The 13,144-nt window shown below is 51.5% G+C and overlaps 5 protein-coding genes across 5 annotated transcripts; 3 read left to right on the forward strand and 2 right to left on the reverse strand.

The window, feature by feature from the left end:
• Positions 1 to 55: 55 nt before the first annotated feature.
• LRP88_02389 (major facilitator superfamily domain-containing protein) lies at positions 56 to 1,791 on the reverse strand (the record flags this gene model as incomplete). The annotated part of the gene is made up of 5 exons (XM_083239041.1): positions 56 to 562; positions 614 to 1,200; positions 1,253 to 1,366; positions 1,417 to 1,461; positions 1,533 to 1,791. 5 exons carry the CDS (start codon positions 1,789 to 1,791, stop codon positions 56 to 58), a joined length of 1,512 nt encoding a protein of 503 aa, XP_083104171.1.
• A 4,456-nt stretch (positions 1,792 to 6,247) lies between these two features.
• On the forward strand, positions 6,248 to 7,219 carry LRP88_02390 (concanavalin A-like lectin/glucanase domain-containing protein; the record flags this gene model as incomplete). The annotated part of the gene is made up of 1 exon (XM_083239042.1): positions 6,248 to 7,219. The coding sequence occupies one exon, from the start codon at positions 6,248 to 6,250 to the stop codon at positions 7,217 to 7,219; it is 972 nt and encodes a 323-aa protein (XP_083104172.1).
• Positions 7,220 to 7,558: 339 nt separating this feature from the next.
• LRP88_02391 (NUDIX hydrolase domain-like protein) lies at positions 7,559 to 8,281 on the forward strand (the record flags this gene model as incomplete). Its single annotated transcript, XM_083239043.1, has 2 exons — positions 7,559 to 7,612; positions 7,664 to 8,281. 2 exons carry the CDS (start codon positions 7,559 to 7,561, stop codon positions 8,279 to 8,281), a joined length of 672 nt encoding a protein of 223 aa, XP_083104173.1.
• A 45-nt stretch (positions 8,282 to 8,326) lies between these two features.
• On the reverse strand, positions 8,327 to 10,672 carry LRP88_02392 (uncharacterized protein; the record flags this gene model as incomplete). Its single annotated transcript, XM_083239044.1, has 4 exons — positions 8,327 to 9,043; positions 9,658 to 9,908; positions 10,021 to 10,302; positions 10,363 to 10,672. The coding sequence occupies 4 exons, from the start codon at positions 10,670 to 10,672 to the stop codon at positions 8,327 to 8,329; spliced, it is 1,560 nt and encodes a 519-aa protein (XP_083104174.1).
• Positions 10,673 to 11,172: 500 nt separating this feature from the next.
• Positions 11,173 to 12,708, forward strand: LRP88_02393 (Alpha/Beta hydrolase protein; the record flags this gene model as incomplete). The annotated part of the gene is made up of 1 exon (XM_083239045.1): positions 11,173 to 12,708. One exon carries the CDS (start codon positions 11,173 to 11,175, stop codon positions 12,706 to 12,708), a length of 1,536 nt encoding a protein of 511 aa, XP_083104175.1.
• Positions 12,709 to 13,144: the final 436 nt, after the last annotated feature.

Genomic DNA, 13,144 nt, shown 5'->3' on the forward strand with positions numbered 1-13,144 from the left:
TATATGTAATCTTTCTTTGTGTATTACCAAGTTCCCCATGCTCAAATGTTTAGACTCAGTCACTGTGAGCTTGAGCCACGCCATGAGGCACTCTTACAGTAAACATCATCACACAGACTCCAGCCGACAGCCCTGTTATGGCCAGGAACGGCAGCCCCATCCAAGCGCCACCCAGGTCCATGCCACGGCTAAACAGCCAACTCGTAGCCGGAGCAGCCACAAGTCCCATGATCATCTCGATGAGTGTAATGGTGGTGTTGAGCGTCGCGATCGTGTGCGGTTCCACCACGGCATTGAGAACGGCCCTGCAGAGCGCGTTGAAACCATGGCCGAAGGATGTAATGATGAGAGATATGATGAAGAGCCATGGACCTCCTGAGAAAGCCATGAGTAGCCCGCCAAAAGACACGAACACCAACGAGATGCGCGCCAGAACGAGATCTCTGTTCACGGGACGTGATCTAAAGCGAGAGGTCCCATTGAGCAAGTGTGATGCGACGGGGAGAACAACAAGCAGGCATATCACAGTCGAGAGGACGCCCACTGTGGAGATATATGTAGCCTAGATGACGGTGAGTATTGAGCATAGGATCTGACTTGATGGAACACTCACTGTAGACCACTCCCAGTTGAAGCGCTTGGTCATGTACTGAAGCAAGATGCCGTTATACGCAACCCTGATCGGCAGATAGGTTGCGACTGTGAGTATGAGCATTATAACGGTCTTGGACGCAAAGATGAATCGCCGCACGTGCTGCATGTCGTTCTTGACCGTAAACCAGGCTTGCTTCAAGACGCTGTGCTTGCTCAAAGAGACCCCATGTCTATGTTCCTCGGGTTCAGCATCATCTTCGTGTCCAGGACCATGTCGTCGACGATTATCAGCCTTTTGTCGGAACCGAAGTGTTTCTGGGATGAGCAGAACCGATAGGGTACCTGCAATGAGGAAGCCAAGGCCTATCCACATGGACAGCCATGGGTCATAATTGAGCAGCCAAGCCGAGATGGGGTTAACCATGACGTTGAAGAGCAAGCTGGCGGCGAAGAGGCGAAAGAAGACGCCAGTTCGTTCAGCAGTGGGCACAACGTCGGCTACAATGGTCCAGACCATGGCGCCGGCCATTGGACCTCCACCTCCGATGAGGAAGAAGAGGCTTCCAGGGATAATAGCCCAGATGGAAAAGACATCTGGGAAATACACTAGAAAGTGTGAGAGGCGGTACTTGATAACTGGCGGGTAGGATGCACTCACAAACCATCATGACCCATGCTGTCTGGAGCAAGTCGCCAAGGAGTGATAGGAACAAGACGGGCCGCCTTCCATATTTATCGGCTATGATTCCGAATGGAAACTGCGGCAGGATGGCTACTTCGTGTTAGTATTGTTCCGTAAGTGTGGTGTTTTCACTCACGAACTGCCATCCCAAAGGCCAGATGCCACCCCCGAACCATCGCCAGCGTCTTCTGAACATGATTATCCTTGCAACGTTGATCCTTTATCTGCAAAACATGATCCGGATAATATCCCCGACATATGATGTCCTCTATAATTTTTTGCTGCGGTGGATCTGTGATGAACTCGCTCACTTCAACAATAAAGAGCGAGACAAGACACATGAGCAAGACGCGTCGCTGAAACCCTTTGGAGGGAACGAGGTCGCGGGGCAAGTCGTTGGAGAGGAGCGGTGATCCTTCTGACGGAGCTACGTCATTGTCATATCCGCTGTTGCTCTCGACATCAGCGTCAGCCGAGAGGTCGTCGTCCCGCGATTGCTCAGCTCGTGAAGACATGGCTGAGGCGAGCGGCGGAGGTTGAGAGTTGTGAGAAGTGGGTATCAAAGCATTAGATGTTGGTTTCAGCTTTGGTGTTAAATCATGACGATACGAGAAGCGTAGGATGAGCGCGTCGTCGTCGTTATCGAGGAACTTTTGTTAGGCCTCATTGGTTGGTGGAAACGGACCAGGGTGTGGCTGGCATTGTCTCAAAAGAGAATCAACGCGCAATCAGGACGACGCATTCCATCACGACAAGCTGACGATTACTCCATGCAAGTTACCTTCCTTTGATAGAGTCATAGTGTTGGCCTGCTCTGATTGGAAAGGCCCTTTGTTTTACAGCCCAAGATGGTTGAGACGTTGTCGCGAATTGCTGACCGCATCAAGGATGACGACGCGATGACTGCCTGTCTTGATTGACTCTTGTTTGAGAAGCTGCTTTCATCATCAACCAAATCACAACGGGAAGGTCTTTGAAGCTTGCCGGAATGAAGCCATCTCCACTCGGTTCGGTCTCCGGCATTTGATCATGCCGGCGTCCTTCAACTACCTCCGCCGGACATACGTGTGGTTGCAGTATGCTCAACAGTCACGTCCCAGCCTGCTCCTTGGAAAGGATGGGATTGGCCCAAAACGACGATGTTTTTTTTTTTTTTTTTTTTTTTTTGCAACTGTAAAAATTGCTGTACCCTTCACTGCAATTTTAACGCCTATTGAGGGCGTAGGGCCTCTTGTGGCTTACTTCACTGCATTTTTAACCCGCTCGTAGAACCTACCCGACCATCCATGTGAATGGTATTGAGGTATGGACGTCAAGAATTAAAGCACCAGTCTTAGGCGTAACCTGAAGGTATTTTTACACTCCAGCATGGGCTTTACGATCCTTTAACCGCACGACACTGTTACTTCTCCATCAAGAGTAGAATACCGTCTCACATGCGACGAGCAATTCGTTGATCTCCCGGTACCCCAGCTGATGAAGATCGACATCTCGTGCTCAAGCGATTCTTCAAAGAGTCCACTAACTGAACATTTTGATGTTGGATGAGCTGCCTTTTGATCATACCGGCACCCAGGCCAAGGAACAAACGAGGCACAAGTACAAGTATGTTAGCTTAATACCTGCTAAAGATGATCAATAAAGTACACGAAGGATAGATAAAAGCGCTCTAAAGTTTGACGTTTATTATGATATATCTTTATTAGTTTTATTGCAATTTATATAAATTTATTCATTATGACTGAGAGGGCTCAGGTGATCCTTTGAGGAGCTCTGGCGTCTCATTTATTTCTTGACCGGCGTGGCCGGCTGCCTTCGCCCACCATCACTGGGCATCCATGTGCTTGCAATTCGCCATTCAACACTCAAGTTGCATCCTGCATCTGGGGGCTGGCAATCTGCGTTGGTGTTGTAGTTGGTGTTGTAGGTTGGGATTGCACAAGCCCCTTCCTTCACTGCATTTTTAACCCACACCGAGAATCTGCCCAAATATCTATAGCATTCAGACACGCCAAGAATTAAGATACCACCTACTATCAAGGTGTTTTTAGATTACAGCATAAGTAGGCTTCACGATCCGTCAACTGCAGGACACTGTCACTTCTCTATCAAATTTTTTAGAATGCCATCTCACAAGCGACGAGCAATCCGTTGAGTACCACAGTTGATGAAGGTCGGCATCGCGTGCTCCAGCGATTCTTCAGAAGAGTCCACTGACTAAACCTTGAGATGTTGGGTGGGCTAGCCGTTTACCATACCGGCTTCCTTCGGCCACCATCACCGGGCATGGCTGTGCCTGTAGCTCACCATGCTTAATATACAGGTCATATGGATCCTATAGCTGAGGGCTGCCAAAAGGGAGAGCGATTGGACATGCTGGCCTGAAATGCAACCTTTCTAAATTGGCAAACTAACAGCTATTACTAGTTCATGGCGGTGGCTCATTCACTGCATTTTTAACCCACGCGGAGAACATACACAACCCGACGTTCAGGCGCGCCAAGAATTGAAGCACCAGTATATGTGCACAGCAATTATACGTAACCCTGAGAGCTCTGCTACCTATTTGGCTTAGCCGAGTCTTTCTAAATGGTGCCTTAACGCAGCCCTGGGCGACAAACAATATGCTCATAGCTCGACTCACCTGAACGAGACAGGTTGACATCTCGTGCTCAAGTGGCAGTGGCGTGGCCTCAAATTATTCAGCTCTAGCTACTTCCATGAGTTGGTTTATTCACCTAGGCTGTTCCGATACTGCTACGTAGACAGGGAATAGACTGAACTACATCGTCGACGTTCGACTTAGCGCCAAGTTCCAGGCCGGGAGAACGGGTCTATCTCTATCTGTGGTTCGCCGTCATTTTCAGATTAGTACAGAGCTTGTAGGGCTGGGGCTCCCTTGTCTTTATGCAGTCTTGACCGAGTGGCCTCATCACTAGTCGAGATCAAAGCGTGGTGCCCAAGTGAACGGTGCTACCACCCCTCCACAGCAACAACTGAACCCAGACGCTCGAGAAACAGATCGAGATGGGCTTGTGTAGCATTACTCACTCTCAACTACGCCATGGCGCTACTGGTCCTGACCATCTCATCACGTTGTTCGCCGTTTGGACACGTGCCTTGCAATAGTATCGATGGCCTCTTTACACTCTCAAGACACTATCCTAGCACGGGACGTTGGCTTGCCAATAGCTTTTATATACGAGCGGCAAGAAATTTGGTGTCAATTTCTTCTTCTCATTAGTATTTTTGGATACTTTGTTGTCTGTTGGTATATAAAGGTGGTGTTGCCTTCGCTGCCTTGACCTGATATAATCTTGGTTGCTTGCATATGTAAGTCCACAGGCACTTCTGGTACTCATGTAACCACGAGTGGCATGACAGGTTCCAAAACCATATAGCCTACCACCATATCTCCATAATTCGCACTGAGCGAGACACGAAAAACCTTGACCGACTGAAGACCGCAGCCAAGATCACGCCAATCGCCGTGCCATCTATGGAGTCTAGCCACTTTGATCACTCTCACCAAGAATTCCTTTGGAAACCCCGTGTTTGACTAGACTAAGGAGTGAGGGTTGGTCGTGAAGTCTCCTTCGAAGCGATCTATCATGCGCAAAGACAGTGCACTTCATTTGACGAGGCTTTGGAGAAAACGCTCTGTCGACAACATCTAGGTAGAGAATGTTCGTGTGTACTTCCCAGTTACCTGAGCTACCGTAGCAAAGTGTTCAAGTATATGATCAAGCTTCCTACAGCACGTACAAGGCCCAAAATACCATTCAGAGATGTGCTCAAGTCTTCTCGCTCATGAGAACTGTGACCCAAGGTCAGGCGACATTCATACGGCATACAGAAAAGGGGGCCCAGTCCCAATCTCTCTCGTTCAAGCGGATGCCATACTCTTCGGTTAATCCTCCATTAATGGATGAACTTAGACATCCGAGTTCGTCAATGAGTGCCGTTGCGGATTAATAATGCATACTCTCCATCTTCCTCCCACAGCGCCAACTCGATCGGCCTTCGCACTCCGTGGGACTCCGTACGGAACATCCGGCGATATCTCATCCTCAAAGTCAAGTCATGAAGCCATGATGAGTCCCGAAATACTACCATATAGTCCTAAACAGTCTCTTGGCAAAAAAAATACGAACCAAGTGCTCTACAAGGCTGACCGATGATTCGCGACGGCAATGGAAGGATTCATTCCGTCTTAAGTTGAGCAAGTCAAAGCCTCTGTCTCAATCCTTCACAGTTTAGGCTAATCAATAGCTCGAGCTCAGCCTTAAAGCAGTCCTTTATTTGGAACCTCATTCGTCTCGTGTCAGCAAGCGTCGATCCCACCGGACGACGAATACCACCTTCTTTAAGTATCCGACGGACTTCAACACAAATCTTCCAATCATACCCTTGACCTGGGGGCAGAAACTAATACCTCACCACGGACTTCCTGTCCATGTGGGACTGCTTATGGCACGACACTTTAGAAGCAATGCCACCTTTTAGTTTCTCACGAATCCTTCAAAAACAGGCAGAAACACCAACCAATCCTTTTCTAGCTTCAGCTTCAAGCCAGCGTTTCGGAAGGTAATGGGCCCTCCCGCTCACCCCCTGCCCATCTCATGATCCGATCCCCGAGCACCCCGGCGCTCGAGACGTTTATGTGTCCGAGCCGTCCTATCACAGGGCCGTCTGAGCTCCCCGTGTGCCCCTTTGCCGTGGGTGTTCATCTCTAGTGCTGGTCCGTGGGCGGGAGCCTTGCATGATGTACTCCGTATGTTGACCGTTTTGTCGATCATGACTGACAAGCCTTGTCCATGTTTCTAATTGAGGGTGGAAACATGAAGGATTGAGGCTAATTAGAAAGGACGACGAGGTATGCCCTACTGGCCTTGAGGATAGCATATAAGACCGACAGTTCGACCATGATGCCCTCACTCTAGCTATAGATCACCAAGCAAATCATCCATCATGTCTTCCCCCAAGTCCCTCCTCCTCGCAGCCCTCCCCATTGCCCTCGCAAGCTGCAATGGCGCCCGGGCAGCCACAGTCGACGACTCCCAATGCGACTGCTATGTAGCCGACAACAGATACTATTCTGGCCACATGTTCTGGGACTTTCGCTCTCTGTCCCAGTACGCAAAGGTTCCTGCTCTGATCCAGACCCAGCAGGGAAACGCCAATGCAGACTTTTCCAGCTCATTTTTTAACTGGGAATCTGAGTTTGGCCAGACTTGGGGTCTGCAGAATTGGGATAATGGCAACTCGGAGTTTCCGATGCAGAACTCTTATAACAACATTTATATTGAGAAGAATACCGACAGCTCGCCTGCCAGTGATACCTTCATGACGATGCGGACTGCTCGTCACAAGGGATTCCAGTCTGCGGCAGAGTTTGAGTCCATCAACAAGTATCACTACGCTTCTATGCGCATGTACGCTCGCACCAAGGGTTCTCCCGGTGCCTGTACAGCCATGTTCACCTACCTCGGCGGTGAAAAGCTCGCCGACGTGCAAGAAGCCGACATTGAGGTCCTTACTTCAGACCCCAAGGGTCTCATCCACTACACGAACCAACCCTCCTACACGGAGGAAGGCGAGGAAGTCGTGGGAGCCAGCAAGGCCGTCACGATGCCCGACGGCGTCAAGTGGACAGACTGGGCGGCGCACCGAATGGACTGGACGCCCAAGGAGACGGTCTGGAAGGTTAATGGCAAGCAGACGTGGGTGAACTCTTTCCAAGTGCCACGCGATCCGGCGCAGTTCAGCTTTAATGCTTGGAGCGATGGTGGTGACTGGACTGGTACCATGGCCGAGGGCGGCGTGGCTTATCAGCAGATTCAGTGGATTGAGATTCTGCATGGTCAAGCGGATAAGGCTACTTGCAAGAGGGTTTGCAGTGTTGATTCAGGCAGTGAAGTTGGAAAGCCTGTTCGTGTTTAGGGGGATATCAGATAAGATTGAGAGTTGTGTATGTCGCCGAGTTGTCTCTTTTCTCAGCACCTCAATTGCCACGTACCACAACCTCATTGAGTGCCTCATTTACACCGCCAGTTGTTCAACCCTCAATCAAGTCCAATCAATCTCCCAAACCAATGCGTACTCGCTCTTGATCTTCACCGTCATATCCAATCATCTCTCACGCGGTAGACAAACTGACCGAGACTGGGCCAAGTGCAAGTTTCAGGGTAGCCTTGTGTGACCGGCCCCTCACCGAAGTTCGGCGGGGCCAGTTTTTAGGTGTGTTTATCATGACGGGTTCTCGCACTCAAAGAGACAAACATGCACAAAACAATGTCTGTTTCTGATTCTAAGGTTGTCTCGACGGGGCCTCTGGTAAGATTATACCCTCTTTCACTTCTGTCTCAATATACTAACTTAGCTCAGCCAGAGGAAGAGGCCCGCTGGATCAAACTCTCCAAGTACGTACTCATCTCAAACATCTCCGAACTCGCTGACCTCTTAAGAATCACATACACAGACCCAAAGAACGTCACTAGGACATGGGAATCCGCTGAGCGCCGCACCCGTCCCAAGGACGCAGACATTGACGGCGTCGGCATCGTCGCCATTCTCGGTAAGCCTACCGGCAAAGAGATCATCCTCCAGAAGCAGTACCGTCCTCCCATCGACATGGTCGCGATCGAGGTCCCTGCAGGCCTCATCGATGAGGGCGAAACAGTCGAGCAATGCGCCGTGCGTGAGCTCAGAGAGGAAACGGGCTATGTGGGAGAGGTCACGGAGACGTCGCCCATGATGTTCAACGATCCTGGCTTTTGCAACACCAACCTTCGCATGGTCCACGTGAGCATCGACATGTCGCTTCCCGAAAACCAGAATCTCAAGCCCGAACTTGAGGAGAACGAGTTTATCGAGGTGTTTACCGTCAAGTTGGCCGATCTATGGGACGAGTGCAAGAAGCTCGAGGCAGAGGGCTACGCTATTGACGCCCGCGTGGGAACTCTGGCCGAGGGAGTTCTCCTAGCTCAACGATTCAAGCTATAAATCAGAAATGTTATGACACTAGAAATAAAAAGGATAGACAAAATGTTACACCTTCTCCTGGCGAAGTCCCTGCCAGAGAGCAAGCGCCGCCAGACACTTTGAATCACGAGCACCCTCCCTCCAAGCATCCTTCATAGGCACAACCTTGAGCGTGATCTTTTCACCGTGAGACCTCAGTCCTGTGAGACGTCCACTCCATTCCTTCAGCTGCTCACGGGGAATCCTGCGCTCGTGGCTGAAGATGGTGATGTGCTCGTCGCAACCTCCCGCGCTGGGAAACATGGCATTCGCGAGGCCTTCGGTGTTGTCGCTGTTGGGAATTGCCAGGTCGCTTAGGGAGGTTAGTTCATCCTCGTGGATGGTTACGCCGAGCTCTTCTTGTATCTCCTGCGCAGCAGCACCCTTGAAGCTCCCCATATCATCCACCATTCCCGCGGGCAACTCTACAAACCCGAGACTCCCAGCCGGAACACGAGGCTGCACCGTAAGAACCACATACCGCTCATCCGACTCTGGCGGTACATCATCTGGGACGAGCATAAAGAGCATGGCGACGCTAGGCCCTCGGAGCAGCGCGGCAGCTGGTAATGTCTCGCCGGCGCCGTTGGAGACTGTGGCTGTGAGCTTGACGAAGCCTACCCTTGGGCCGAAGAGGTCGTAGGATTGGATGGTGATGGAGCGGAGGGCGTAGGGGTCTTTGTGGAAGGGATGAGACGCGTCGGATTGGAGACGCAGTGAGTTTGTCAAGGTGTCGATCCAGTTCTAGACACATTAGCTATAACACCAGAAGAGTGAAAATTGGCGCTATTTACGTTAAAGGGCCTGAATGAATTGAGCTGCTCCTGCGAAAGCCCCTCGGGCAAAGTGAGCGGGATATTGTGAGACTTGACCGTAGTCGACATTGTGTGCAGGAAGAATGAAAACAGCGAAAATATCGCTCGATTGCGGCCGATGAGGCGAGACGGTGAAGATGTAGGTCTCGAGTTTCTGAATGCGCCTGTGATCAATCTCATTTCCCGATATCTCTCCTCCGACAAAAATCTCTTATAATATCAAGGGCAGTGAATAAAGTTGAGGCCGACAGAATGTTGTGGAGAGAGGGTATTGGAGTTCATGACGTAAGGAGAGACATGCATATTTACAAGCCACTTAAACAACACACAACATGCCTAACCAGAAACTCAAGTGGATGCCTAGGTGAATCGATAGAGACGTTAATCATAATTCAGAGCAGTGCTAATACTTCAAACCATCACCCGCCCAAGCTAAACCGCCCAGTAAACATCAATCCGGACCCTCTGAACATGATTCGCCCACCCCCCAAACCTCGCCTTTGCCCAGACAGTAATGACATCTCCCAGTTTCAGATCCCTCACGAACCACCCGTCGCCCGTCTCCTTGCCTCTGCCCTCGTCGAGGGCAAGCTTCTCAGCCGCCTCTGTATCAGGCTGGATGTCGTCCGTCCACGACCAAGTCACCACGTGGTCTTGCCATTGCCGATGCGCCGTCAGGTTGCCCTTGATAGTCCATTTATCCTGGCGGAACAGGGGATGCGAGTACTTGAACTTGCTCTCGTCGTTTTCTTCCTCGGGTACGATGGAGGGGTAGAGAGGGCGTAGTCCGCAGACTGGTAGTGGTGACTCTTTGGAGGATGATGATTTGAATCGAACATCGTAGGTACACAGTGGATCGCCTACACTTGTTAGTCGTGTTTCATTCGCCAGACCTTCACAACTTACAGGTCTGCTCCGCGTCGAATCTCTCTAGCCCAGCCTCAAACCAGGTCCAAGACCCATGGTATGTGTGATGATCCTCCCTCTCGCCACCCCACCCTTGATCTTTACTGCGTATCGAAAAGACCACCTTGCGCACCGGATGCAGCAGCTTCGGGGTAGGATAGTCGGCGAGCTTGGCAAAGTACGAAGGGTCGTGCTCTTTTCCTAGAGGCCTTGGCTTGGCCTCATTTGTATCGTAGGCCAACACCTCTGCGAGATCCTTCTTGCCCTCGATTCCTGTGAGACCTACAGGGAACGAGCGAAGCTATCCATGGTCAGCGTAGGCTCAGGTATGTCCCTGTCCACTCACCAAAAACCTGTTCTCGCTAGCACTTGCACCATTCACTCGCAGGGGAGACTGATGCTCAGCCATATAGTCGATCTCATTGCTCGAATGCGCCCAGTACTCTGCAAAGTCAAAGATGACATCGACAACACTGGGCGGCAGCTTCTTGCCCTTTGTGAGCATGATACGTGTAACGACCACGTCGATGGGACTGAGATCAAAGGGCTCATTGCCGCGTGTCCCTTCCGAATCGTCATTCCCGCCAAGGAACAAGTTGTTCACGGCGCCGGTTATGTTCTGGATGGCATCTTGGGAGGTGATGTGAGCCATGATGAAGTAGGTGATGATAAAGAGCCCGATGTAGAGGAGCATGTATATTTGGAGAGTTTTGCGCTTGCGCAGGAGAAGAAGGTGCTAATGTTGAAGAAACAGAGTAGAAATTCAGAAAAATGCTACTTTACCCACGTTGAATCAAGGTGACGCGTTGCATTTTCAGTGATTGCATGCATGTGCATCGAGGCAACAGCTTTCATCAACAAGTTGAGAGGGAGCCTCTGACGGAGGGGAGGGGCTGACGTCACGTCGGACACCACCTACTCAACTCCAACACGTGCTAATCTTATCGATTAAACACCATCTTTTTCTTATCAGTCACGTGAAATCGCGCCATCCACGCCGTCGTGTAAGTCATCCCTGTCCCCCGCGCATCGGAGCGGAAACGGGCTCCATCAACCCAAAGCGTCCGTCTCAATTGCATTACAAACCCACCTTGCGTCGATGGAGCTCTCTCAGACTTTAATTCTTCTCCTCTACACTGAATACTACCCGCCATGAGGTCTTGCCGGTCCCTCGCGGCGTCGAGCCGTCAGCTCAGGACAGCACTGGCTGCCCCTGTAGGCTCTCTGCGACCAGTTGTACTCGAAGCGCAGCGAGGTTTTGCGCATTTCGGATCTCGCCAGCTTCACTGCTCGAGTGTCCGGAAGTCGGGGGTTGCTTCTAACCCTGCCATGTCGTTTCCTTGTCTCGACGCTTTGGAAACTCGATCTGCCAAGCTTAGCAACGACGACTCTAGCGATACCGAACCCTCGTACACGTCCGGAGCCACTCTCAACTACCTCTGCAAGGAGCCCCTCCTGCTCGACTGGGGTGGTATCCTCCCCGAGTTCAACATTGCCTACGAGACCTGGGGCGAGCTCAACGCCGACAAGTCGAATGTCATACTCCTCCATACTGGCCTTTCGGCCTCCTCCCACGCTCACTCAACAGAGGCAAACCCCAAGCCTGGCTGGTGGGAAAAGTTTATTGGACCTGGAGGTCCTCTCGACACAAACAAGTACCATGTCATTTGCACAAACGTCATTGGCGGCTGCAATGGCTCAACAGGGCCGAGCAGTATAGACCCAGGCAATGGCGAACGATATGCGACTCGATTCCCTATCCTGACCATGGGCGACATGGTCCGCGCTCAGTTCCGTCTTCTCGATTACCTTGGCGTCGATAAGCTGTATGCCTCAGTAGGCTCGTCTATGGGTGGCATGCAGTCTCTCGCTGCAGGTGTTCTCTTTCCCTCGCGAGTTGGTCGCATTGTGTCTATCAGCGGATGCGCTCGGTCCCACCCTTACAGTATCGCTATGCGGCACACTCAGCGACAGGTGCTCATGATGGACCCCAACTGGAACCGAGGCTTCTACTACGGCAAGGTTCCTCCTCACGCTGGTATGAAGCTTGCCCGTGAGATTGCCACTGTCACATATCGGTCCGGCCCTGAGTGGGAAATGCGCTTCGGACGTCGTCGCGCCGACTCGAGTAAACCCCCAGCTCTATGCCCCGACTTCCTCATCGAGACATACCTCGACCACGCCGGTGAGAAGTGGTGTCTAAACTATGACCCCAACAGTCTGCTATACGTCAGCAAGGCCATGGATCTATTCGACCTCGGTATCGAGAACCAGCGAGCCACACGTGACCGTCGTGCCGAGCGTGAGAAGCAGGTTGCCTCAGGCGAAGCCTCAACCCTCTCGTCAGACGCCTGCAGTCTTACCCTTCCCGCGCAGCCATACGAGGAACAACCCAACTCACACCCCGACCCATCAGACGAAACTGCCGTGCCCGGCTCCCGACCTCCAGAGGACCTGATCCATGGCCTAGCGCCCCTACGCGATATTCCAACACTGGTTATGGGTGTCGCGAGCGATATTCTGTTTCCAGCTTGGCAGCAGCGCGAAGTGGCAGAGGCGGTTCGGCTGGCGGGTAACAGGAACGTCACACATATGGAGTTGAGCGAGGAGATGAGCATGTTTGGGCATGACACATTCTTGCTGGATTTGAAGCATATTGGCGGTAACTTGCGCATGTTTTTGGATTAGGCGGCCTTGCATAGTTGAGCATCTAGCCAAGTGCTGGACGCCATGAACAAGTCATGTTGATGAAGTAAAATGTATGAAGCGATGACGGTTACAGCTTGTGTATACTACAATAAAAAGGTTGACGACAAGATGAGTGCCAAGTCCATGCTGGGTGAGCTGACTGTCGCAGAACCTCACTCCAGCTCGTCCTCGTGAAAGCTCAAGGGATGAGTTGATGCATCGGGCTGTGGATCGAGGCCTTCAGTACCTAATCCAGACAAAGCCCAACATCGTCGTGCCTGTATCGCCCGCGACTCCAAGACCAAAGCATGAAAACCAAAGCGATGATCCGTAAACGGGCATGCCGAAGATGTATGCGACAATGCTCGGCCTCAGTCCACCGTAAGATTGATACCATCAATACGGATGTCGGTCTAAAGACCCTGTGATCCCCGCA

The sequence above is a fragment of the Fusarium phalaenopsidis genome (assembly GCF_050370095.1).
Source record: "Fusarium phalaenopsidis strain FUZ10S chromosome Unknown contig_32286, whole genome shotgun sequence".
NCBI lineage: Eukaryota > Fungi > Ascomycota > Sordariomycetes > Hypocreales > Nectriaceae > Fusarium > Fusarium phalaenopsidis.